The sequence below is a fragment of the Alnus glutinosa genome, chromosome 3, assembly GCF_958979055.1.
Source record: "Alnus glutinosa chromosome 3, dhAlnGlut1.1, whole genome shotgun sequence".
In the NCBI taxonomy this organism is placed as follows: domain Eukaryota; kingdom Viridiplantae; phylum Streptophyta; class Magnoliopsida; order Fagales; family Betulaceae; genus Alnus; species Alnus glutinosa.
The window spans coordinates 20,041,846-20,069,471 of NC_084888.1; the positions used below are offsets into that span (position 1 = coordinate 20,041,846).

General features: G+C 40.9%; 1 protein-coding gene across 3 annotated transcripts in view; it reads right to left on the bottom strand.

Annotated features, from left to right (window-relative positions):
- LOC133864387 (protein STRUBBELIG-RECEPTOR FAMILY 5) overlaps positions 1 to 27,626 on the bottom strand; it is a 43,032-nt gene that overhangs the window by 9,581 nt on the left and 5,825 nt on the right. For all 3 annotated transcript variants that reach the window (XM_062300712.1, XM_062300713.1, XM_062300714.1), the window contains 12 exons: positions 24,871 to 25,003; positions 24,658 to 24,729; positions 24,491 to 24,556; positions 12,878 to 12,949; positions 12,732 to 12,803; positions 6,821 to 6,892; positions 6,683 to 6,748; positions 5,445 to 5,507; positions 5,048 to 5,358; positions 4,043 to 4,317; positions 3,319 to 3,590; positions 1,164 to 1,284 (listed from right to left, as the gene is read on the bottom strand). In XM_062300712.1, the coding sequence (XP_062156696.1) occupies positions 1,164 to 1,284; positions 3,319 to 3,590; positions 4,043 to 4,317; positions 5,048 to 5,358; positions 5,445 to 5,507; positions 6,683 to 6,748; positions 6,821 to 6,892; positions 12,732 to 12,803; positions 12,878 to 12,949; positions 24,491 to 24,556; positions 24,658 to 24,729; positions 24,871 to 25,003 (1,595 nt within the window). The remainder of the gene's footprint in view (positions 1 to 1,163; positions 1,285 to 3,318; positions 3,591 to 4,042; positions 4,318 to 5,047; positions 5,359 to 5,444; positions 5,508 to 6,682; positions 6,749 to 6,820; positions 6,893 to 12,731; positions 12,804 to 12,877; positions 12,950 to 24,490; positions 24,557 to 24,657; positions 24,730 to 24,870; positions 25,004 to 27,626) is intronic.

The window sequence follows — 27,626 nt, forward strand, 5'->3', positions numbered from 1 at the left end:
CCGGCCCGCCTTGCGATTAAGCCCAAAACACTTAAGGTCCAATATTGACGTAAGCCTGCGAGCCCAATCGATCCACTCCCCAATGAGATCGAGAAGCTTCTTGATAACTCCATCCTTTTCCTGCCCCAAAGGATCAACATCACCCTCTGTAACCCTGCAACTCACGAACTGCACCTAGAGCCATCAAAAACACGAAGAGTATTGCCTAAGGGACAATATAATTGCTTCTCCAAAGCAAAACAATCCACCGGCTGCTGAACCACCGCAGAGCAGTCCAGACCCATCGAAAAATTCTCCTCCAAAACGCCCCAATCCACCGCCTGCCGTGTTTACAGCTTAGACACACCATACGCACCAACACGCTTCTTCCCGCAACCCTTGACAAAGACAGGAGCCGCCGTACACACCACCTCCACGAATGACATAGACCAAGCTGCCTTACCCATCTTCCCATCTTCAAGAAATGCCAAGACTTTAGATAGCTCCCCTAAAACACAGCTCTAGCACCGCCCATCACGTCCTTCGAAAAACAAAACCAAACCTCTCCGGCCACCCACGGCGTAGACCGCCACCTCCAAGAAACGGTCGGACTTATTCCCACCTCTTTGCACAATGGTCACCCTACCGCTCCCTAAAAGACTTGACAAAATCTTTAACCCCAGGATTTCGCAAAACCTCTTCCACCATCGACAACAGCCACACAGTACAACATGAGCACAAAAGGACTACCCCTGCGAAAGCTTTCCGCTTCTCTGCTACCATGAGCTATGCAAACTCTTGCCCCACTGAGAACAAAAAAGATTTAGCCTCCACGTAGAACTTGCTCTCCATACCCAACTACAAGCGTCAAGCCCCGAAGGGGATCGAAACAAACGCACCACCACGGACCGCTAACATGACCACTCTCCAAGGTGTCACCAACAAAAACCGACGGAGAACCACTTTCTCTTAGAAATATGTGACCTCTTAAGACAATATTTAGAGGTCCCAAAGTTGAGCTTCCTTTAGAACTAGCAATGAGAACATAATCTAAAAGCCTTTTGAGTCTTCCAAATGATATTCTCCAAGACAGTTTAAATGTAAGTACTATTAGAGTTCAAATCAAATCTTATACAAACCATTATTAGGATAAGAGGATCTAACATATTTCCAAATATAGTGACCTGATGAAAGGTTGCCAAACCGCAGTCTGAGAGACGAGGATTGAGTTCAGTGTCGAGCAATATATTGGATGACTTGATGTTCTTGTGAAGTAAGGATGGAGAACAGACCTCATGGAGGTACCTGCGCATAAATGATGTCCAAAGAATTAGTTGAATAAAATTAGTGGCATTCATGGTAAAACAAAAATCCCCATTCGCTTTGATAGCAAGAACATAATTCAACGACTATATTAACCAATTGAAAATGGCTGTGATCATTGTCACTGCTTCGTATAAATCCAATGTAGGGCATTCCAACCTATACTGATTGGAAAGCTCATATTACAAGAAAATGTATATAAAATTTTGTGCACACTAATTGTAAAAGCAAGTTGTATGAATCCAAATTAGGATGAAATCAGTCAAACCCACCGTTAAATCGATTTTGACAAATATCTGAACACTAAGTTGGTAAAATATTAACAAGTTAAAAACTAAAGGAAGGTTATGAAAGTGATGGTTGAGCTTTAACATTCATTTTATGTGTTTAAAGTAATTAAATGTTTTTGGCCAGATTTATTTTTTATGCAAATTAACCAGATTTGATCCAAAGTAACCTCAGATGAAGTTTCCTGTGTTTGCTCAGGTCAACTCAGTTGTCTTGTTTTTTTTATAAGTAATCGAGATATCATTAATAGCGTAAGTGCCCCAAGGTACACAAGAAGTATATAAGAGAAACTACCTAGCTTATAAGAGCAAAAAGAACAACAAAATCATGGTAATTAATCACCAAAGGCGAAACAAAAGCAGCTGTCCAAAGATGTAAGATTTTGAAAAATGAAGACTTTTATCTCCTCCAAAGTCCTCTAACGGTCCTTAAAACTTCTGTCATTCATTTTCTCCATAGCATCACAAAAGGCACGAAGGCAACATCTTCTAGACAGCAGCACTCCAAGTGCTGTCAACAGTCCACCAACAAGCATACAAATTGACTACTAGTCTAGGCATAGCCCAAGACAGCCCAAATCGAATGAAGAAAACATTCTAAATAGCACAAGAAACTCACAATGAAGAAGAAGATGGTTCACAGACTCCCCATTCCTTTTACACATCCAACACCTATCGACTACAATGACATGTCGCTTCTTGAGATTGTCCATGATAAAAGGATCTTTCATTCCTTTTACACATCCAACACCTATCGACTACAATGACATGTCGCTTCTTGAGATTGTCCATGATAAAAGGATCTTTCCTACGGTCACTGACCAAGCAAAAAAGGCCACCCTCAATGGAACCTTAGTCTGCAAAACACTCTTCCAAGGGAAACAGAAGCCATCTTTACAACACATGACATTTTTTTTTTATAAGTAAGAAGATTTTATTAAAAAAGCGTAAAGCGCCCTAAGTACACAGGAAGTATACAGAGGAACAGCTCAGCTAGCCCACAAAAACAAAGGAAAACCCAAATACAAAGTGAGGCCCCAAAAACCCAAAGGTAAGCCCCCAACATACACCCAAGAAACAAAAGAAACAACCCACACACCCAACAAACACCCAACAAACAAAAGAAGCTCCCCACATTGAAAAATGGTTTAACACTAAACAACCCTCTTTTGGAGGGGACCCACCACAGCCTGTCCTCACCTTCGTCTCACTCTCACTAAAAACAACACTCTGAAAAACAAGGCAAAGGCATCCATCTCTCAACCATGAGCTGCTCTAGCAAAGCTCACATCCTCAGGTTCTCGTCTCACTCTCAGTTCTCTTGTTAAACTTAATCAGTTGATGCCCTTATAAACCTTAATCAGTCAGTGTAGATTCACACAACTATGCCATGAGGCAAACCTGAGAAAAAATTTTGCAAATAGGGATGTGTCTAAAATTCCACATTATGGGTTTTTAAATCTTCAGAAGGCTAAATGCAATGAGGCTACCAACTAGACCTTGGAATTAATGGCTGGAAAAGGGAAAAAAGAAAAAAGAAATATATTGTTAATCGTTCATAGGAATCATGAAGGAAGACATAAATTTATGGGGTAAGCATCTTGGTGCACAAGAAACATGCACATACCCAAAGGGATTTTACATGCAATAATTGATATTATTTGCTCTTATTTCCCAACAAATAAAGAATATAAGTCATCCAAAAAGTAGTGTATATAAGTTGACTTACTCAACAGCTCGGGCAGTACCCAATGCAATTCTGACTCTTGTGTTCCAAGTTAGTGGTTTGCTGTAGTCATCTGACATGTGCAAGAACTCATGAAGTGAGCCATTCCTGAAATACTCATAAATTAACATGTTATGGCCCTGTTCTGAACAATAACCAACAAGCTCAGCAAAGTTTGGATGGCGAAGCTTGGAGATGTTTGAAACAATTGCAGTAAATTCTTCTGATCGCCCTCCTTGAAAAAGTGAGGAGTCAATCTTTTTCACAGCTAAAACCTGAAAAATATGTGTACATCTAATTACTAAAATATGAAACTCACCTTCTCCTCAATGCACATTGCTTCTAAAGTTTGATTACTCAAATAATTAAGTGCAAAGAGGTCAAAATGTAAGCAACTACTAAAAATATCCAAGCAAAACAATCCAGCAATGAGCGCCAAGCACGTTACAAATTGGTGGGTAGCATTAACAAGATAAAGTAACTTGCTTCGATGAGATTGGAGAAGAACCATCTAGATAAACGAGAAAATGAGAAAAAAGAAGTATTCTAAACAGGATTTTAAGTGTGCCATGGAGGATTCTTCAGATGCATTTTCATAAATTATAATAGTACTACGATGACAATAATGGGGCAACTCTAAGAAATTGTGATACTATATTAGAAATGTCAAACCCAGTTGCCAAATGACATTAACTTTTAATTTTACATGTGACCAAGTAGAAAATACCTTCCCGTCAGCATATTTAGCCCGATAAACGCGTCCAATAGATCCCTCACCAAGAAGGCGGCCTGTTGCGAAATTAACAGTAGCAAGTTGTAAATCTGCCAACGAGTATGATGTAGCACGAAGGGAGGTGCTTCTTGGGGCATTCAGACGGTTTGCAAATTCATTTTCATCATATGATCTCTTCAAATCAGAAGGTGGATGCTTACGGCCAATTGAAGGAGATTTTTGCAAAGCCTTTATATCAATTGAAGCAGACTTATCCAATGACTTAAGCTCTGTCACCAGTATATCATCCAGAAAGTTGAATTATAGTGTGAAGTTCACATTTACTATAGTCATTGTGAGGCACAGAATGAAAATAGAACAATTTTCTTTAGGAAAATGAGTCAAACATTACAGAAAGGTGAAACAGACATCAAATTCCAGCAAAAAGAACTAGTTTTGGTCAAATAATTAAAGGGCTACCTATAGAGTGCATACAAAAGATTAGAAACTAATCATTACACGACTATGGACTCCTTGGCCAAAAACATCATCAGGTGGAAAGGAGACATGCCAGCTACAAATACAGTTATTAATATTCAACTTCAATGCAATTAGTTTCGGCAAAATCTCACAGCTCGTTGATAGAGGAGGAATGTGAGCCACAAGTACATTTATTTATATTCAGCCAATGACAAGTATCTCTATGTTGGTTAGCATAGACCCTGAATGGGTAACATATACTCTCTGCACCACAACCTTCTTAACCAATGAAGGTTCGATATCATGCTAGAGATGTTGAAGAATTCTTTTCAGGACAACTCTGAATAGATTAAAGAAAACTCTTGTCCTATTAAGAAAGTTATGACCCGCAAAAATTATTTATTTATCTATTTTTGACAAGTAACTGGCCCCAAAGGGAGGAGGAATAGAGAGATTCGAACTAGTGATCTGCTCGCAAAAATGATTAAGTCAAATATAGTGAATCTCCCAAGAAAAAATTGCAGGATAAAGGAAAACTACCTTTGAAGCCTTTGCTTATGTCAGCACGCAAGTCTTGGGATAATTCTTGAGATGCAAGTGGGGTAAATGACCTACGCTGGCTAAGCCTCTCTTCATCAAGGAAATTTGAAGAAGGAGAAGACTTTCTTCTTGAAAATAGAGCAATTAGAACCCCAATTGCCACCAGTACACCCAAGGCTATTCCAGCTATTGCCACTCCACCCTTGACGGACTTCCCACCATTATTATTGGTTGAGTGTCGATTAACATGATGTTTTGCACCAGGGGGAGGAGGAGGAGCAGACCCAGATGACCAGGAATTCCCTCCAGTTCTTCAATATAGATAATCACAAAGTCAGAAAAACAACTTAAGCATTGCATCCATAAATATACAAAATAATTTGAATAGAAAACTCACTCTAAGTTTATATCCTCAAATTCCTTGGGAATCCAGCCAATAAATTGGTTGTTTTCAACATTCCTGCCAACATTATAATGAATTCAGCATCTGTATTTCACCCACTGCAGCAGTCATATAGGGAACTTTTCCAATTTTTCAAACAGTACTGCTCAGGAAATTGTGAAAAGCCAAAAAAAAAAAACACCTGAACCCTACATTTATTAGTTTAATGAACTTCTAAAACACCCAGGGATCTATGATTGCCTGTAGCACTTAAGGCTAGTATATTCTGTCTTATTTAAGACTTCCATTTGTCTTTAGCCATATTATATACGTTGATTTTATCTTAAAAGCCTTCAAGTAATGAATGGATTCCAACATAAATTTGGGAAGGCCATTTCGATTCACAGTTTGAATTGTACACTGCTGTGTTGGACCAGATAACTAGGATGGATCAATTGACAGTGGGAAAATGCACATACAGAAATGTTGAGCACTATGTTCAATTAAGAAAGAAAACTACATCATTCATCCCATTGTAGAATTCTCCAACGAGTATTACCCCTTTGTCAAGTATATTATGGGCGAATCTGTTTTGCATTACAGAAGCTGTATAAAAACCACCGCAGATATAACTTGTGTTTAGAGTAAGGCTCATAATGAACACAAATCCATTTTTAACAAAAAGCTTAGTATTTCATCAAATGATTTTGTGCATGCAGACACTCCACGAGGCATACAAAACTGAGAACTAATTGGAAGAAAGACAAACAAAAAGCAATTGGGCCAACAAAAAATGGGCAAGCTCTATGAAATCATTTAATTTTAGGAAGCAAAGGAAATTGAGCCCTCTAGCCTAGGGAGCTTAACAAGGTGAACCAAGCAAACACACAATAGGCTGGCATGATGGCACTCCTGCACATAGAAGTCCAAAGAACAACAAATTTTAACACCTCATCCAATATTAGAAAATATTTAACACCAAAGTTTTCCTATTACCAACTTCAACAAACAAAAGATATTCCTTATGATTTTAGAAAGTATGGGAATAAAATAAAATAAATATAAAAAATAGCTTTCAGAATATACTATCAGATGAGTCAGAAAGTCTATTTTGGGAATACATTGTACAGCAAAAGGATAAACTAAATCAAAAAGAAAATAACTCAAATAATTGAAAAGAATGATTATGAAATCTTGTACAAATGTCATGAAACCATCGTCAGTAATAAAACATGAACTGGAGATCTCCTTACAAATCCTTGAGGGGAAGATCGGCAAGGACATTAATTGGACCACTGAATTGATTGTTCTCCAAATTCCTGTAAGAAGATATAAGGAAGTTAGCAGCAAGGAACTTCAATGATCTAAACTTAAAAGGAATTGCTTCTTACAATTTTTTGAGGCTTGAGAGCGATTTGAAACTCTGAGGCAAATTGCCTGACAGTGAGTTGTAGGAAAGGTCCCTGTAAGGCAGTTCATGATAGTTAATAATTAAATTTTCAAGACTGGAGGCATCTTTCACATTTATATTAAGATATTGAATACGAGAAAACAACAATTCTCCATCAAATGTCTATGATATTACCACATCACTCCCCAATTGTTTTTTCTGAATAAAATTCCTAGCATCGTTTGGAAGTGTGTGTGTGTGTTCTCTTATTAGTTTTTATTGTTCCTAAATGACATAATAGATCTTAATAATGTTAGAATACTAATTAAATGATTAAATTCATAATTTTTCATTAGCTTAAAGTTTTGAGATAACAGGTGAATTAACATGGTATGAGAGTAGATGTCTTGAGTTTGAATTTTGACTCTACAATTTATCCCTCATTTAAATTTAAATATTTCACATATTGTGCCTTACTTGTTGAGGAAAAGTTTAAGCCTACATATGATGGCATTGTTAAATATTTAATTAAATGATTTAATTCACCAGAGCTTTCGGCCCCTCTCACCGTCTCAGGGAAGTGAGCTACAGATCTACGAACGCCAGAGCCAGCCTTTTACTGGGCTGCAGATCTACGAACTGCATCCCCTATGGAGATGTAGCGAGATGGAGAAGAGATTTACTGTGGAGGCGAAGGCTTTTGCTTTCGTGGTTTTGGATGGGGCGTCGGTGCTGAGGGTGGTGGAGAAGAGAAAAAGGTTTTTGGGCGAGGTTGTCCTGAGTGTTCAGTGCTCAGAATGGTTAGCGGCGACACTGGAGATGCTGTTGGGTATACCGGAAGAACAAGATGTTATCAAGTCATTCCGAGAAGGCTCAAAAGTTCTGATTGCTCGGACGGGTGGGAACAAAGCTGGGCGCTTCTTAGAGGCGACAACTTTTGGGCTGGGCGGTCGGAAAGGGTTAATCTTCATCCCTAAGGGTCGTGGAGGGAGGGGATGGCAGAAATTCTACGGAGAGTTGAGTAAGGCTGTCGATTTCCTCTCTACTACGGTGGGTACAGGGCTTGGTCCCTCGTCTTCGTCGACCAAGAAGGATGCGAAGGCTTTAGGGCTGAGTTTGGGTTTGGCTTCAAAGTGGACGGGACCATCTTTTGCGGAGGTGTTGTGCTCGGTTCCGTCCAACGCTGTGAAAAAACTGCCCGCCGAGGGGGATCATCGTTCTGGGTTGAGGGTATCGTCGGAGGAGCCGGTACCTCTTGTGTCCCCCCCGGCGACGAGTCATACTGAGCAAGTTCTGAGCTCGGCGGTGGGTTGCTTCGCTGTGGAGTCTCGTCCGGCTGACCCGTTGGTTAAAGACCGGTCGCTTGATTCGCTGGGTAAAAGGCCTTCTCCAAATTCAAATTCGAATTTCGAATTTCGAATTTTCGATGTTGCGCACGTGGAGCAAGCTGGTCAACGGGTTGAAAGCGGTCTTGGGTCGGGCTATTAAGAATTTTTTGGGCCGGTTTGTCGGGTTTGGCCTAGGTCGAAAACGTTCTGGTTTTCGCTTGGCCCGACTCTTGCCGAAACCTAATTCTCGATCGTCTACAATCTCGCCGGAGTTGAAGCCAGAGTCTGTTTCTGGGTTGTCTCTCAGTCGGCCTTCTCCTGGAGGTTTGGTGGCTCCTTCGTCAGAGGAGGGTATAGCAGCTCTAGGGGCGTCTCCTTTTCCGGCGCCGTCTCTTGCTCTTCTTCGGCCGGAGCCTTCGTCGCCGGCGGTTCCAGAGGCTTCTCCGGTTCGGACGTCGTCTTCTGGGCTCTCTCTGGTTCGTTCTCCTCATGGGGGTATGGAGGTTCCTTTGCCAGGGGAAGGTTTTGAAGCCCCAGGGGTGCTTCCTGTTCTTCCGGCGCCGGCGCCGTCGCCGGCTGTTCCAGGGGTTGTTCCAGCTCGATTTTCATTTTCAGAGGAAGAGTCTAGCTGCTTGAAGGTAGTACCTAGCCGGGCTACTGCCTCTAAGCCTTTCGGGTTTCCCCCCTCGCCGGTTCAGGTGTCTCTTCCTCCGGTGGTCCAGGTTGATTCTCTGTCGGCTCTGGTGTCCCCTCCTCTGCTTTGCAATCCGGTCGATGCTTCTGTGGCGGCCTCTCAACTCACGTCCCCTCCTTCCATTGGAGCGACTGAGTTGGGGGAGAAATTGAGCTCTTCGTTCCCCGTAGTCTCGAAGCCATTTCATAGTTATATCAAGAAGGCGAGGGTTCTCAGGGAAGGGGTTTCGTTGAAGTGGAACGAGGTGCTTCTTTCAGACTCCTTGAAAGCATCGAAGATGGTTGCCGACTTAGCTGTTAAGAAGGTTTCAGCTGTAGAGACTCCAACAAAGAAAGTTGCAGAGCTTCCAGTGAAGACGGGCATTCTCAAAAAAGGGTTTCTTAACCCCCGCCCAAATAAGCCAGCCATTATGGATTTGCCTCGGAAGGTTATCGATGTAGGGATGGTCAGGCCTTCCTCCCCTCCTAGAGGTTGCTCCACTTCTTCATCCGTTGAGGGTAATAGCTTCTCCCAATCTCGGAATTGGCCGATCGGTTTTGATCATAACGGGGAGATTGTGGTTTGGGAGGAGGACGTTGATCTTTGGGATGTGTCGCCTTTGGATTGGGCGCTAGAGGATGCTTTTGGGGACGAGGCGTTGGCTATTCGGGATGCCATGGAAGAAGAATTTCAGCGTGACAAGATGATATCGCGCCAAATGTCTAAAGGAAAGAGGGAGCTTCTAAATCTGCATAGCTCTATCAACTATGGCGACGATAAATCTTCCGCTAGGCGTAGGATAGGAAAGGACTTTATGTTGTAGAGTTGTGTGCCTTTATTGCTTGGGTGGGTTTGTGGGTCATCCATCGGGTTCGGTTTTTGCTTGGTTTATTTTGAGGAGTGTTTCTCTTGGGTTTTTCTCGGGTTCTGGGGTTTTTCCTTTGGGTTTTGGGGGTCCTGTTGGGGTATTGGGGTTGGGTTCGGTGTTCCTTATATGCTTGTTAGGGGTTTTCTTGTGGGTTTCCTGTGGGTTTCTTGTGGGTTTTCTTGGGTTTTTATGTGGGTTAGCTGAGTTTGCTTCTATGTATACTTCCTGTGTACTTAGGGGCGCCTTACGCTTTTTCTAATGAAATTATCTTACTTATCAAAAAAAAATGAAGTTCAGTAGAGAAGACATAGAACATAGCAACACTTATTGATTCGTAAAAATACATAGAATTCTTATTTGTAATTCTTAGTAAGTGACAATACTTTGTAGGCAGGTAAACTACATCAACCAACTCAAGGGGGAGCATTATCATAGATGGCCTTTTCATCATATCATGTGTCACAAAAAAATAATAATAATAATTTGAAAGACACAGTATTCCCCATCTTTACTTATAAACTATATCATTGTAATATTTCCTCTAAAGGATCAAATGTAGTCAAATAGCAAACTCTAGAATATCACTTCACTCTCATGCTGCAACTCTATCTTCTTACTTCCTGTAAAAGTCTATGGGCCTTACTCACTATCAAAAGACGCCTTGAGGGAGGAGGGATGTCCATGACTTATAAAGTCTACAAGACAAGGATCTCTTAGGAATGTGGGATACTTTAACACGCCCCCTCACGTGTGGCATCTTTGGCCAAACACGTATTCAACAACGGGAGGAAAATGCTCATTATTATCAAAAGAACCTGCTCTGATACCATGTAAAAGTCTATGGGCCTTACTCACTCTCAAAAGACCCCTTGAGAGAGGAGGGGTGTCCATAGCTTATAAAGTCTACAAGACAAGGATCTCTTACCAATGTGGGATACTTTAACACTTCCTTTCTATTCGTCAAACCCAGAAGCACAATTGTAATGTTAATCTAGCCAACTAATAGGACTTGATAAAATGGTGCAAGAACATGTTCTTACAAAAGACATCTAGTTCGACAAGCATCGAAAAAAGCTAGTAGGGTAGCCATTAGTGTCACCCAATTGAGTTTCAAGAAAAAAAAAAAGATTTCAGAGTAGGAAATTTTCAAAGGGGATAAAAATAAAGAGGCATGTCTACTGGATCGAATATAGAAATGGAATAAAACGTGTTAGACAATTAGTACATGATTCTATAGATTTACATGAAGGGAAGCCTTGATTGGGATTTGGGGCTAGTTTTCACTTGTAGGATGTTAGAGAGTTGTTATGATCCACACTAACCAACACAACTTTGTCACTCCTCCATAGTTGCAGATATATATTGCTTATCCCCAGTAGTACAAGAAGAAAATATCTCAATACATTTCTAATAAAGTAAAAACAATTTTTGAAAGGATAAATTATGTCATTGCAATAATTTTAATCTTATTAAACATGAGGATGCAAACTTTAGGGTAAATGAAATGAGAGGAGTCAGGAAGAGCAAAAAGGCCTTGAAGATTACCACATATCACAAGATGCAAAAGGACATCAATCGTCTTTCAAAACAAAAGATATGTGACCTCCTTGCACAAGCCAGGCTAGAAGACCAAAATCACAATAATACCGTTCACCTTTTTGAACATACTCTGTTTAGAAATCTCCAATTACTTTTTTCCAAATAGACCAAAAGTCGCAAAGAAATGAGTTTGTAAATTAGCCAACCTTTCAAGTAAACCTACTTAAGAACCTTCCCTAATTCTAGAAAGAGAATGAACAATCAATAAGTCAGTAGATGACTGATTCTGAGAGAAACTTGCAAAGGAGACGATCATCGAGAACTGCCTACTCCTTGTTATTCAAGTAATATACCATCAAACTTGTAACTAACAAGGGACAAGCTCATAAATGCTACTTCAGAAAGAACGATACTGTCAAATTAGTTTTAAGGGGAACACAGGAGAGCCCAATCTATACAGACATAAAAGCCTGTCTAAAGATGGCCCAATCTGTACAATACAAATCCAATCGAGTGAGTTAAGCAATGGCTGCATCTTTCTTGAGGAGGGTTAACTATCTTTCTTCAATGCATACATGGATTATTTCTCCATGCCATACAACCCCCAAACGTGTTATTCTCCATTTCCCATTTTCTAGCTAGATACAATTACACAAAAGAAAGAATTCTTGGTGCCAACTTAAAAATTCCCTACCAAGTGTCACAACCATATGCAAAATTTCTAAGTATTACTATCAACCATTTACAAGCTGCTTGTACTGCAATGAGACTTCATTTGTAGCATCATTGCAGCGATGATGAGCACATACCCAATGCTACTCTCAACCATCAGTTGCCTTATTTCACCATTTATAGGTATGACACTGCATATGCTACACGTGGATGCATAAGTTAGTTACTAATCCTCTGTCCACTATGCAGATGGCTCTGAAACTGACCCGGTAATCGCATTAGATGCTTGCTTCTAATTTCGGTTTTAAACCTATTCTGATGCTTATCAGGTTAGTGATACTACTAATCGGCAGTCATTGCTTTACCTCTGCCTTTTGGATCATTCTTGTTCTTTAACCAAGGCATGATCATAAAGAATTTTTCTTCAAGATTTTTTTCCTTAAAATCACAAAAAATTGTTCAAAACATAAGAAGTCATACAATCCTAAAAACTACTGCATTAAATTTTAAATTTAGTCATACAATCCACACTTACATTGTACTTTTTTGTGTAAGGAAATAATTTTGAAAATTAAGAAGGCATTTGATCTTTATAATGAACTTGAAAAATTAGAACAGCCTTTTACAAAAAGTAAAATATTGCAATGTATCAAATAGAGAGACTTAAGCACATACAAAAAATTTGGGTGGCAAGCCAGAACCCAGCTTAATTCATATTCAATGCAAGACCATGAATCCGTAAAGTTTCTTGCAGCAAACAAGATAATGCAATACAGAAGAAAGAAAAAAAGGGAAAAGAGAAGACCTTTTCTGCCATGTTAGCAATACTTACAGCTCTTTCAGTTTTGAAAGTTTTCCAAACATATCACTCAACTGGTTATTAAGCTGATTATGACCAAGATTTCTGCACCCACCAGAAAGAAATGAGAAATGGCACTAATAAAAAAAAAATTGGTCAAAACAGGAACAAATTCATACAGGTATTCAAGGTCATTCATCTGAGAAATTGAATAAGGTACACCACCAGTGAAGTCATTCTGAGAAAGATCTCTGCACATCAAGCTCATAAGATCAGTAGGACAGGTATCAATGTAATAACAATAAACTACTTATTCAAAAGAAAGTTCTCAAAGACTAATGTCTTGATCATAACATATAAAGACGTACATAATTTCTTCAAGCAATATGTAAACTGTCATATTTGACACCAAACGCAATCACTATGTTCATTGTTGAAGATGGCAACTACCGACATACTATGATTTTATTCTCCTTAAATTATTCTAATTGTAATATTGTCTTTTTTTCTTTCCATATTATTCTATAGGTTTCTTCTATTTAAACCTATGTAATCCTATGAAACTGTAGAGTGCACAGTAGTTTTTAGGGAATTTTATGAATTTAAAAGGGAAAAGAAGTAGTAGCTTTTGCTGAATAGTACTAGAATTGGATAAAAGAGCATTTAGAGAAGCTCGGTCTCCTGGTTACAAATAAGGACTGATAGATATTCTCTTCCCCTTTTCTTCCCTCTGGCTCTTCTATTTATAGAGTTACCCTTCTAGAATTAGTTCTAACCGAATGCCAGCTCATTACATTCCCTAGCAGCAGAATATTTCCTCCCAACGCCTAAACCACCCAAAAACAAACTAGCTGAAAATAAGGAAACAAAATGACAAATAAAAGATGCTGACATGCAAAGTTCTAGAACACTCTGCCACCTCACTACTAGGACTCAACCAAATCCCTAATAGCAGTCAACAAGTAAAATCCCCAAATGTAGTAACCCTAAATCCCCAATTGCAATAACCCTAACTTCCCAATTGGTCCCACAACAGAAACAAGGACAACTGAATAAGAATTTCTTTCTCTCTCTCGATCTATCTTTTCTTCTTGGTATCAGAGCAGAATTAGGGTTCCTTTGTTTTGGGGTTTCTTCGTTTTTTTCTGCCCGTGGTCATGCGACTAGTGTACCCACATCTTTGTGATCGTGCAACTAGATGTTGCTCACCATCATCTAGGTCACACGACCCACAGAAGGTACTACCGGCATTCTTTGAGCAGTTCCTCCGACGAACGGTGGTGATTTGGTGAGCACTCGATCCATCACGAACACTAATCAGTGTGTTTAATGCATCGATTGTGAGCAAGGTGGTCTTCCCTGGTTTGTTCGGCGGTTCCTGGTCTAATTTGGAGGTTTTGAGGCCTATAGGAGTACGTGGGCAACGGCGCGTGCAACGGCGCGTGAACTCCAGTGACAGCAAAGGTGGTTTCGTTCTGCGTGACTAAACGACACGTCAATACATGACTGTGGAGAATGACATGTCGTTCAAAAGGGAGTCACTGCTCTGTTGTTAGCCCTAATGAAAACGACTTGCAATTCAAACCTAGAGAAAACGACCTGCCGTTCAGCAGTGTGCCAAATGACAAGTAAGCCCCAAACAACCCGTAGGTTAGCCCAAATAAAAAGGGAAAGGGTAGATGTTGATTGCAGAGTAATCAGTATATTTTTATGGTTGAATTTTAGTATCCTCTTTTATTTGTAATTTTCCTTGGGCCCACGTGGTGTGTCTTGGAGCAATTTACTGTATTGGATGTTTGGTTTGAAAATGTCGGAGACAAATCAGAAGAAAGGGGTAGAAAGTCTACTTGCAGAGTAATCAGTATATTTTTATGGTTGAATTTTAGTATCCTCTTTTATTTGTAATTTTCCTTGGGGCCACGTGGTGTGTCTTGGAGCAATTTATTGGATTGGATGTCTAGTTTGAAAATGTTGGAGACAAATCAGAAGAAAGGGGTAGAGAATCAGGTGACCTCCCATGGTGAAAATCCAACCCTCCAAATCACCACGGTCAAATTAGATGGGCTCAACTATCTTTCTTGGCCACAGTACGCTCTTTTGTGTATTAAGAGCAATGGAAAAATGGGATACTTGAATGGCAAAATTCAAGAACCAAAGCCAAATGACCTGACATATGACAAATGAGAAGCAAAAAATTCTACCATTATGTCATGGCTATTGCATTCAATGCAACCAGAAATCAGTCAGGGATACTTGTTTCTTCATACAACAAAAGAAGTTTGGGATGCAATTGCTCAGACGTATTCCAAAATGGGAAACTCTGCACTAAAATATGACTTGAAGCGCCGGATACATGGACTAACCCAAGGTGACTGTTTAGTAGCCACTTATTTTCATAAACTCCATAGTTTGTGGCAGGAGTTAGACCACTATCAGAACTTGCTAACTGAGTGTGCAGCCGATGCTCTTAAAATTAAGATGATTGAAGAGGAATGCATTTATGAGTTCTTTGGTGGATTGAATTCCGTGTATGATCCAATGCGGATTCAGATTTTTGGGAAGGAACCTCTTCTATCACTAAAAGAGGATTGTTCATATGTCCAGAATGAGGAGTCGTCACAGCACCATGCTTCATCCAGTTCACAAACTCAATCTACCCTAGTAAGTGCCACTCCACACACTTTGAAAGGCGATTTCCGCAGTCGAGATATGGGCAAAGTAGCAAATGCGACCTCTGATGACAGGGACAAACTATTTTGCAACCACTGCAATCGGTCACGGCATACTCGGGAGACTTGCTGGAGACTTCATGGTCGGCCTCCCCAAGGTCGTGGGGGTCGCACAGGTGGAGAAACCAGGCTTCGGGCCAATCATACTTCCATAGTAGAGATGGGACATTCCCACACCAGATATTCATCCCCTATCTACTGATACAAGGAGTTTGAGCAAAGACGAGGTAGAAATACTCTGTCGACTTATGTCTCAATTGGACACACCTGCTACTGCATTCTCCTCCACCCATACAGGTAATTTACCCACTACTCTAAATGCATCTGGTACTCACTCTGATGATCCTTGGGTCATTGACTTTGGTGCCTCTGATCACATGACTGGCATGTCTCCTTTATTTTCGTCATATAACCCTTGTTCAGGCAAAGAAAAAGTTAGAATAGCTGCAGGCTCTATGTCACACCCTCTAGATCTTGTCCTATGTTCTTCATGTACCTGATTTTGCTGCTAACCTATTGTCCATTGCCTGTATTACCCTCGAGTTGAATTGTCGAGTCATTTTTTACTCACATTATTGCTTCTTCCAAGACCAAGTCACGGGACGGATGACTAGCCGTGGTAGCTTGAGGGATAGCTTGTGCTACCTGGACTCTCAACCCAGCACGCAAGGTCAGCTTACATAAGCTTATCATACAGTTCAAGCGGATGAGTCTGCTAAAATCTGGCTCTGGCACCAGCGATTAGGGCACTCTTCCTTCTTTTTTTTGATAAGTAGGAATTCATTAAAAAGCGCAGAGGGGCGCAACCCTAGTACATAGGAAGCATACAAAAGTACCCCTATATAGAGGAAATAAAAGAACAATAAAGTAAAAAGTCAGTGAACAACATACTATCCGGGATATGCGCCAACACCCAAAGATATAACATATTAAGCACATTTCTACAAAGAGCCCCAACCGAAACCTCCACATTCTCAAAAAGCCTAGAATTTCTCTCACGCCACAAGCCCCACAAAACACATAAAGGAACTTGCTTCCAAATACAGAAAACAGGACCACGACCCAGCAAAGTGCCCCAACCAGTCAATAAATCCAAGACACTACTAGGCATAACTCACTCCACCCCAAACAAGCTATAAAAAAAACTCCAAACAACCCGTGCCACATCACAATGAAGAAGAAGGTGATAAACGGACTCCCCATGCTTCTTACACATAGGGCACCCTTCCTTTTAAATTTTGCAACACATGTTTCCTTCTTTATTTATGCATAAAACATTTCTAAGTTTTAGTGTGAAACTTGTGACCTTTCTAGACACCATCGCATATCCTTTTCTCCTAGTATGAATAAAAGTGATGAGCCTTTTGTTCTTGCTCATAATGATGAGTGGAGCCCTTCACGGGTGGTTTCTTTTTCTGATTATCGGTGGTTTGTCTCTTTTATTGATGATTTTTCTTTGACTACATGTTTACTTTGTTAAAAGAAAAAAGTGATGTGTCCTCTGGTTTTAGACGTTTCACAAGATGGTGCATACCCAATTTAAAACCATTATCAAAATTGTTCATTCTGGCAATGAAGGTGAGTATATGTCCAGTGGGCTTGGACTGTATTTCCGTGAGTAAGGCATTATACACCAAACCACTTGTGTCGATACTCTGCAACAAAATGGTGTTTTTGAACAGAAAAATCGGCATCTTTTAGAGGTAACTCGTTAACTAATGCTTGATATGTATTTTCTCAAATCTTATTGGGGGGAACGCCTTACTCACTGCTGCTTATTTCATTAATAGGATGCCTTCTCGGGTTTTAGAGTTTAAAACACCCCTTGAGGTGTTGCCCCACCTTTCTCTACTTCAAAAGGTGTCTCTCCGAAGATCTTTGGTTGTGTTTGCTTTGTCCATATTCATGGTCCTGCTCGGGGTTTAATAGGATGCCTTCTCGGGTCTTAGAGTTTAAAACACCCCTTAAGGTGTCGTCCCCACCTTTCTCTACTTTTTTTTTATTTTTTTATAAGTAAGCAAAATTTTATTAAAGAGAGTGTAAGGCACCCCTAAGTACACAGGTAGTATACACAGGAGCATTCAAAACTAACCCGCAAAAACCCAACAAAAACCACAGAACCTAAACCCTAGAAGTCGAAAAAAGACACCAAAAAACAACCCACAAAAGAACCCAAACAAAAACACCCATAAAAGAACCCAAACAAAAACACAAGGAAAAAAGCCCAAGGACCCGAGATACAACCCACAAAACCCACTAAGGCACACAACCCTACATCATGTGAGCCTTACCTTTCCTACGCCTAGTGGAAGCTTTAACGTTGCCATAATTGATGAAGCTTTGCAAATTCAGGAGCACCCTCTTGCCTTTGGACTTCTAGCACGCTATCATCTTATCTCACTGAAATTCTTCTTCCATGGCATCCCGAATTGCCAATGCCTCCTCCCCAAAAACACTATCCAACGCCCCAATCCAAGGGCAATCCATCCCAAAAATCAACATCCTCCTCCCAAACCACAATCTCCCCATTATGATCAAAACCAACAAACCAATCCCAAGATTGGGAGAATCCATTTCCCTCAACCGATGAAGGAATGATGCAACTACTCAGAGGGGAGGAAGGTCCTACCACCCAAACATCAATGACCTCCCGAGGCGAATTGAGAGAGACTGGCACAGACGGGTGAGGGTTGAGAAACCCCTTCCTAAAGTAGGCCCTGCTTCACTGGAGGCTCTGCAACCTTCTTCACTGGAGGCTTTGCAACCATAACCTTATCAACAGCAAAGCCGACAGTTATCTTCGAGGGTTCCAGGGAATCTGAAAGTAACCCATCATTCCACTTCATAGAATGACCTTCCCTGAACTCCCGAGCACTCCGATGATAATGCTGAAAAAGGTTTGGAATTATGCAGCAAGGGGAGAGAAGAATGAATCTTCTCCCCCAACTCAGAAGCCCTTAAGAGGGGAGGAGGAGCAAAGGCGGAAGGCTCAGCACCACACGAGCTACCGGAAAAGCTTCAAAAGGTGTCTAACCTAAGATCTTTAGTTGTGTTTGCTTCATCCATATTCATGGTCCTGCTCGGGTAAGTTAGACCCTCGAGCCCTCAAATGTGCCTTTGTAGGCTATTCTCCTACTCAGAAGAGGTACAAATGTTGTCATCCACCATCAAAAAAACACTTTATCTCAATGGATGTCACTTTCTTTGAAACACAATCCTATTTCTCTCCATCCCAAACTCCTCTTCAGGGGGAGAGTCAGATTGAAGAGGATTTTTTGACTCCGTTACCTATTCCTACTCTTATGCCTGAGCAAGAGAAACAACAACTTACTAATGAGTCTCCTATTGAACCTACAAATAAGTCATCTACGACACCTGTGGAAGAGTTGAGAGTTTACTCCAAACGCCAGAAAAATAAGACCATTCTTGATGCTACATGCCAAACATCTGATCCTGACTCAGGTAACACTACTTCTATTCCTGATATGAATTTTGTAATACCTGTTGTTAATGATATGGTCTACCTATTGCACAACGCAAAGGAGTTAGGTCGTGCACACACCATCCCATCTCTGATTTTGTTTCCTATCAACATCTTTTACCATCATATCGTTCATTTGTGTCCAAATTGTCATCTGTGTCTATCCCTAGAAATCTACAAGAGGCACTTAATGATCCAAAGTAGAGGACAGCAATGCAAGAAGAGATGGAAGCTCTTCACAAAAACATGACTTGGGATCTTGTTAAATTGCCTAATGGGAAGAAGGCAATTGGATGCAAGTGGGTGTTCACAATAAAACATAAGGCCGATGGTTCTACGGAATAATACAAGGCTAGACTTGTTGCAAAAGGTTTTACACAAATCTATGGGATTGACTATGAGGAGAAATTTGCTCCAGTAGGAAAGATGAACTCAATTAGAGTTCTACTTTCTATAGTTGCAAATTTGGATTGGCCTCTCCATCAATTTGATGTAAAAAATGCATTTCTTCATGGAGATCTAAAAGAAATATACATGGACATTCCTCTTGGACTCGAAGATTCATCCTCAATGGGAAAAATATGCAAACTAAAGAAGGCTTTGTTTAGTCTAAAACAATCACCAAGAGCATGGTTCGAGCGGTTTTCCTAGGCTATGCAGAGATTTGGTTACAAGCAAAGTCAAGCTGATCATACACTTTTTATTAAGCATTCCACTCAGGGAAAGATAACAGCTTTGATTGTATATGTTGATGATATTGTCTTAATAAGTAATGATGATTGGGAGTTACAGAACTTAAAGCACTCTCTTGCCAATGAGTTTGAAATAAAAGACTTGGGCAGTCTAAAGTACTTTCTCAGCATTGAGGTAACAGCTTTGATTGTCTATGTTGATGATATTGTCTTAATAAGTAATGATGATTGGGAGTTACAAAACTTAAAGCACTCTCTTGCCAATGAGTTTGAAATAAAAGACTTGGGCAGTCTAAAGTACTTTCTCGGCATTGAGGTAGCAAGGTCAAGGCATGGGATATTTATCTCACAAAGGAAATATATTCTTGATCTTCTTAAAGAAACAGGATTGCTCGGATACAAAGCCACTAATAAACCAGTAGAAGTAAAAGTTAAAACTGGGAGAAGTTAGTGAGAGTCCTCTGGTAGACACAGGAAGATATCAGCGATTGGTTGGCCAATTGATTTATCTATCTCACACTGGTCCAGACATTGCATATGATGCTAGTGTGATAAGTCAATTTATACATTCTCCACGAGAGACTCAGATGGAAGTAGTTTACTGAATCTTTCGCTACTTAAATATCCTCACCAGGTAAGGGACCGCTGTTTTCTAGACATGATCATTTGAAAGTAGAAGCGCATACAGATGCAGATTAGGCTAGCTCAATTATGGATAGACGGTCCACGTCAGCGTATTGTACATTTGTGGGAGGTAATTTGGTTACATGGCATAGCAAGAAACAATCAATGGTTGCCAACTCCAATGCAAAAATAGAATTCAGAGTCATGGCTCATGGAATGTGTGAAATATTATGGTTGAAAATACTCTTGAAAGAGCTTGGGTTTGACTCCAAGGATCCTATGGGATTATATTGTGACAATAAAACAGCAATTAGTATTGCTGACAATCCAATCCAGCATGATCGAACCGAGCATGTTGAAATTGATCAACACTTTTTTAAAGAAAAACTCTGAGACGATATCATGTGCACAACATATGTGAAGACAGGAAAACAACTTGCGGATATTTTGACAAAGGGAGTGTTTAGTAGTGTACTTCATTTAGCCTTATCCAAGTTGGGCATACGAGACTAGAGCTAACAATTTTTGACACGACCCACGAACCCGATACGAAGTTATAAGGTTAGGATTTGGCATAAACGGGTTGACCCATTTATGACACGATTAATAAACGTGTCAAATGAGTCAACCCACTTGACTCGCGAGTTGACCCGTCTGACCCGTATCTTTTTTTTTTTTTCCTTAAAAAAATATAATAAAACATCAAAACTCTAAAACCTAAAGAAGAGTAAAACTTATAAGCCTCTCGAACTCTTCACTCCTCTTCACTTCAATCTCTTCTTTTCCTTCACGTTTTCTTGCCTATGTTCCTTTTTCTTTTTCTTTTTATTCCCTCATTCTTTTCATGTTTGGGTCAGATGGGTCCGGTCAACCCGACATGACTTGTTAAAATAAATAGGTCAAACAGATCGTATCGTGTCAACCTGTTATTTAAGTGGGTAATGTTAGGGTCGAAGGGTCTGACCCATTTTAGCTAAACGAGTCATGTTAGGGTTGACCCTTAACGGGTTGGTCGGTCAAATGGGTTGACCCGAACCCGACAGGTGAACCCGTTTTGCCAGCCCTATGCGAAACATCGATGCCTCAACTTGAGAAGAAGTGTTGAAGATGGAAAATACCGACATACTATGAATTTATTCTCCTTAAGTTATTATGATTGTAACATTGTCTTTTATTCTTTCCATATTAGTCTATAGGGCTGGAAAGAGAAATGAGGTCACAAGTTGGTATCTCTCCTCTCTCTCACTCCCTCTCTTCGTCCCTCCACTAGCGGTGGCGCGTGTAGGCGCGTCCCACTAGCTTTCAGCTTCAATTCGCCTTATTCTCTCTTCTTCTTTTTTTCTTCATTTAGCTCAGCTTGTTTTTCCCCTTTTTTCTAGGTTCATCCTCTGAAATGTGGTTTCTCGAAGCTTGACACTTGAGGCCAGTCATGGAGCGCAGATTTGTCGTGGAAGCTAAAGATTTCTTTTTTTAGGCGAAGTTTGGTTTATCTCAGTTTCATTTGGAGGAAAAAATGAAGTCTTTCTTAGGGGTGGTGGTTTTGGGCTCTCTCTGTTCCGCTTGGTTGGTAGCCACAATGAAGGAGGCGCTGAAGTAGCCAGGGGTTGAGAACTTTGTTAAGTCTTTTCGGGAGGATTCGAAGGTGCTGATTGTTCAGAGAGGTGGAAATCGGGCAGGTAGGTTTCTGGAGGTGGCCTCTTTCGCAATTGGTGGCCGGAAATGGTTTATTTGGTTCCTTGAGGGTCGAGAAGGGCAAGGTTGGAGGCGAGTTGCGGGTGAGCTTAGCAAGATGGTGGCGTTTCTAGAATCAGCGTCTAGGTCGATGGTGGTTGTAGAGGGTTCTTCGGAGGAGAAGGAGATGCAAAATTCGTCCGATGGGCATTCTTTTGGGGTTAGCCCCGAGAAGGGTGGGGTGGTTTCGTCTTATACGGAGGTGGTGTGTGAGGCAATTGGATCTTCTTTTAAGATCCCGGCCACGCCAATGCCGATGCCGGAGATGCACAAGTTGGACCTGCCACCGATGTCATTGTTTAGAGACGAAGAGGATTTGAGAGTGGCGGTGAACTGCTTTGATTTGGAGGAGAAGTCACCAAGGTTAATGGAGAAGAAACAGGAGATCCAGAGTCATGGAGGCAACAAGGTTAGGAAGATGAAGCTGGAGTATCCTAGGTTTTGGAATAAGTTTCTCGAGCTCCTCAAGTCAAACTTGGACCGGGTTTCAACAAAAGTGGCTCAATTCTTTGGGCTAGGTCTAAAGCCCAAACTCTCTCTAGGTGTCAAGAGTGCTTGGGTTGAGTTTAAGCCCATCCTGAAGAAGGCTAGAGGAACTGCAGGGTGTGAGCTCTCTTCTGTAGTGTCGGAGTTTGGGTTCGGGTACGGGTACGGTTTCAAACCCAGGTCCAAATGCGGTTTCGGACCCAGATTCAGATCCGGGCACCGATTCTCTTCCTTTTCATTTTCCGATTACTTATGTGGCTTCATCGGCGGCTGTTCAGGAAAAGATTCTCGCTAATTAGACGATGATTAACCCCCAGGTATTCGGTCATGTGGATTTGGGGCGTAGGCTGACGACTCATGGGTGTCTTTCCGATGCAGTGGTCGATTCTCCTTCTACCGAGTTGGTTGTGTTTGGAGGTCGTGGTTCAATTTTCACTGGAGCTAGAGAATCCGATAGTCTCACCATTCGACTTTCCCCCCCTAACGATGCCGGTGGTTCTATCTTCAACGTCTCTGGATTTCTTACAGGTCTGAGGAGCCTTTTTCGGCACCGGTAAGCACTGTTGTTAGGTTTGGTTCTTTCGGTACCTCTCCTCCATATAAAAGCAGTTTCAATGGTGCTTGCTTGGCCCCTCAGCTCAGACCTAAGGGGTCTTCTCAGCCCATCTTCCCCCCTTCACAGTTTTCAAGGGTGGCTGAGTTGGGAGAGAGGCTCCGTTCTTCTGCTTCAATCTAAGCCTTTCTAGAAGTACTACCGGAAGGCAAATCAAGGCACTTGGATGAGAATTTAGTTGCAGAGTCTGTGACAGCATTCAGGTTGCTTGTCAGTTTTTCAGCCAAGGAAGCTGTGGGAGTGGCAGATTCTGTGAAGGGTTTTATTAAGCCATCTACTTTGAAGAAGGGTTTCCTTCGGCGAGGGTTTCTCAACCCGAGCCCGGCTGTGAAAGCTTTAACTCCTCTTACCTCACTTTTAGAGTTGGTCATGTCATCATCGACTTCGAAAGTAAAGGAAGTTAGGATGGTAGGGATTCCCTCCCCCTTGGGTGGTTGGGTCACGCTTATTGTTAGAAAGGGTGATGATTCCAGGGTGAATGATTTGCCCCAATCTCAGAAGTGGCCAATAGGTTTTGGTCCGTCTGGGGAGGTGGTTTTGTGGGAGCAGGGCGACGAGGTATGGGATGGGGAGGATGGCGACTATGAGAATATGAATCCATCCTTGGCCTTTTTGAAAGCCATTGTAGAGGACTTCCATCGAGGAGGTAAGGCAGCACACCCAAAGACCAAAAGGTAGGAGGGAAGTTTTGAATCTGGTAAGCTCCATCAACTATGGTGATTCTAGTGCGTCCTCCCGGCTTAGAAAAGGCAAGACGCACACGGTGTAGGGTTGGGGTCTCCCGAAGGTTTTGGGTTTGAGGGTTTGGGTTTTTGAGAGTTCATAGGTTTTTTATGGTTGTTGGGTTTTCTTTCTTGTTGTAGGCTGCATTGGTTGCTACTGTGTACTTATGGGCGCCTTACGCTTTTTTAATAAAACCTTAGTACTTATCAAAAAAATATTAGTCTATAGGTTTCTTCTATTTAAACCTATGTAATGAAACAAGGACAATTGAATAAGAATTTCTCTCTCTCTCTCTCTCTCTCTCTCTCTCTCTCTTCTACTTTCATCACACAAGCCACCAAGGTAACCAATTAAAGGGGGTGAATAAAGATGCAGGTCATCAACTTAAAGCAATACGGAAGGAATTGCAGGTGAAATTCAGCCTAATCCAATTACTGAAATTAGCTTAACTGTTCCACTCCTTGTGAAGGTCAGTGAAAAACTACAAAAAGATCAAAAGAAATAAAAGACTATAAATTCATAAAATGAATCTAGGGGAACAGTGTAAAACTTCAAAAGACTGTTGCAGAAGACCATCAAATTATGTTCACAGACCATAAGAGTGCCACACATGTACCGTCATCATGCAGAAAACACATCATTTATGGTGTCACAATATATTCTCTAGAGGTTAATTTACTATTGGTATACGAGTCATTTGTCTGCTGACTTACATGTGAACTGCATTAGGAGGGAGCTGATATTGTATATCACCCTTGAGGTTGTTCCTGCTTAAATCACTGTACTAGACAAACAAATGATTTGCCTTCAGGTGAATTTATGTCTAAGAAAAAGAAAAGTTTAGCATAAAAAATGCCTATCTTTTAAAACTAGGCCTCACAAGCGAGTGACAGATGTCAAGCTTGACAGCTGGTAGCCCATTGATCCAGTGAGTCCAAGGTCAGATAAGTTTCTGCATATTTTTTAATAGAAAGAAGGTTCCAATTCAGAGAAATTTAAACACATTACATAAAATATTTAAATAATAACTTCCCTAAACCAGGTGGATTTAGGTGAAGGCAATTATCAACATATATTAGAAAAAGGTAAATACATTTCAGTTACAGATGAGCCTGAGCATTTGATCCCTTCCCAGGAATCACCACAAGGGTCACCCCCACTCGATTTCCAGCCAGTCAGTTGTGAAGGAGATTTTAAGCTGCTATACATCACATTAAGGGCAGAGACTGCAAAATATAGTTAGCATACATCAGGATCTTCAATTTCAAAGGTATAACTACCCATTTTCATTTCTTTCAAAGAAAAGAAAGTTGGTCTCAGTAACAATGAATTAAATAAATAGATGAAACTCCTTCCATGCAACTCCCACAACTTAAAGGATATCTATGTGTACAGCATCCAGGAGACAAAGCAGCAGATGTAACGAAATAAACAAAAGTCACGATAGTCATAAAGGAAAGGTTAGGAACTATCCTTACTGTTAGAAAATGAGGGTAATATTGTAATATAACGGGAAAGGACCAGGTATCTCTATTAGGTGTCCCAATTAAGTGTCCATATTTCTATAATCTTTTACCAGCTGTCCTTTCCTCTAGAGTGAAAATAAGAATAGAACATATGAAAAAGGAAGAGCTGTTTCTATGTTGTCCCTCTCTCAATTCATTCCACATATATTGGAGCTTTGTATAATGAGCTCACACACAGCTCATTACATACATAGCATATTAGATATATGCTTGGCTTGGAAGAACACAAACAAACTCTGAATACTACTCCCCCTCAAGCTGGAACAGCTTCGAACATACAAACATAAAGCCAGACTTTATAAATAAGACATGAACAAGAAAATGCACTAAATCCAACGTAAATAAGCTGAAATTCCGCAAAAACGCCAACACTGATCAAAAATTCGCTGAATTGGACAGGAGTGTTTAATATTTCTCATGTTTCTGACTTTTCTGAATTTGTTGATTTTTGTTCTTCTTTAAGCCTTTAATGGGGACTCTTTGTATAAATCCTATGTACTAGGGTTGCGCTCCGATGCACTTAAGTGGTTTTATGTGTTAATTGGTTATATTGAATTTCTTGCTATTAATTGGGTGTTTTGTCTGGACAAGTAATATGGTTGCTAATCTCGAACTCATTACTTTGGGTTCAGTCTTAATTCTCATTGGGACTGTTAAGATTATCAAATCATATCCCTCAATCTTACTAGTACCGACTCTACTTTGTTGCATCTACGTATCGCCAAACTTATTTGGAAGCGCTTTGAGTATATATATATATATATATATATATATATACTAGCGCTGAGAATGTTACTCGGGTTTACAAGGTGTACGTGTAAGCAATATTTTGGGCTTGAACAGGAAACTTACGAGTTTTGAGAATTATTATTCTCAAGTCATGGGTGTGATGGAAGAAAGTAACATGTATCAACCACTCACATATGAAAAAACGTCAAGATGTAGATGTCGTTCAATTTCTTCTTGACTTAAAACCAGAGTATGAGGTGGCTCCTGTGCAGATTTTATGTAGTTTTGAGCTTCCCTCTCTTCATGAGGTCTTTTCTAGGCTCTCAGGTAGTGATTCTCAGCAAGCTGAGTTCTAATCACAGTGAGGCCTGCATGATAAGCTTTCGTTGTCTCCTGTGGTGGTGGTTCATGTGGAGGACGTGGTGGTAAATTGAAAGTGAGGGATCGGAGGTGGTCGTTCTGTATTAAGGATACTACCTAGGAAATCAACTTCTATTCAAACTCTAGTGTTAAGCTAGATAAGATTCAGTTATATTAGAATTCAAATTCTATGATAAATAGATAAGAGATAAGATAGCTAAGAATTCTAATCCTATTATATAGGAATGAGATACAGTCATGTATTGTAATTCAAACTCTCTTGTATCCTCCTATATATATCAATGAAAACTCAATAGATGTGTACGGTTTCAAGAGCCAAAATATTCTTGTTCTATCATGGTATTAGAGCCCTCTCACCGACCAACGTCGTGATCCATGGCCGATTCTGACGCTGAGTCCTCTGCTTCGGCAACCTCCAATGCTTCCCAGCCTCCCCCGCCACCTCCGCCACCTACCCAACCCACAGTTGTCTTCACCGTCCCAAATATGAACCACAACCTTAGCATTAAACTCTCCAAAGGCAATTTCAATGCCTGGAAAACTCAAATTCTCGCCTATATCAAGGGCCAAGATGCCTATGGCTTTCTTGATGGCTCCTCGTTACCTCCTGCACAAACTATTCCCAATCCCAACTCCACTGCCGGTGCTCCTGCCACCATAGTCAACCCTGACTTCCTTGCCTGGACTCAGCGTGATCAGATGATCCTGAGCATCCTAATTTCTACACTGTCCGAGCCATACGTCGTCCATGCTGTTGGATGCGTCTCGTCTGCTGCTCTCTGGAACACGCTTCTCACCATGTTTGCTTCTCAAGCTCGTGCGCGTGTCATGCAGATTTATTTTCAACTCGCCACTGTCAAGAAGGGCTCCAACTCAATCACTGAGTACTTTCAGACTATCAAGACATTAAGCGACACTCTAGCCGCTGCCGGTCAGCCTCTCAATGATTTTGAGAGCGTCTCTTTTCTTCTCAAGGGTCTCGGGTCAGAATATGATCCCTTTGTGACGCCTGTCACAACCCGAGTCGATCCCCTGTCCATTGATGAACTCTACGGTCATCTTCTCGCCCATGAAATGCGACTGGATCAGCAACTTCCAGCTGTTGATAATCTTTCCCCTGCTGCAAACTTCTCCACCCGTGGTTCCTCTTCTCGGGGACGTGGTTTTCGCGGACGTGGTAGTCGTCCTTACAACAGAGGCCGTGGGTCTTCCT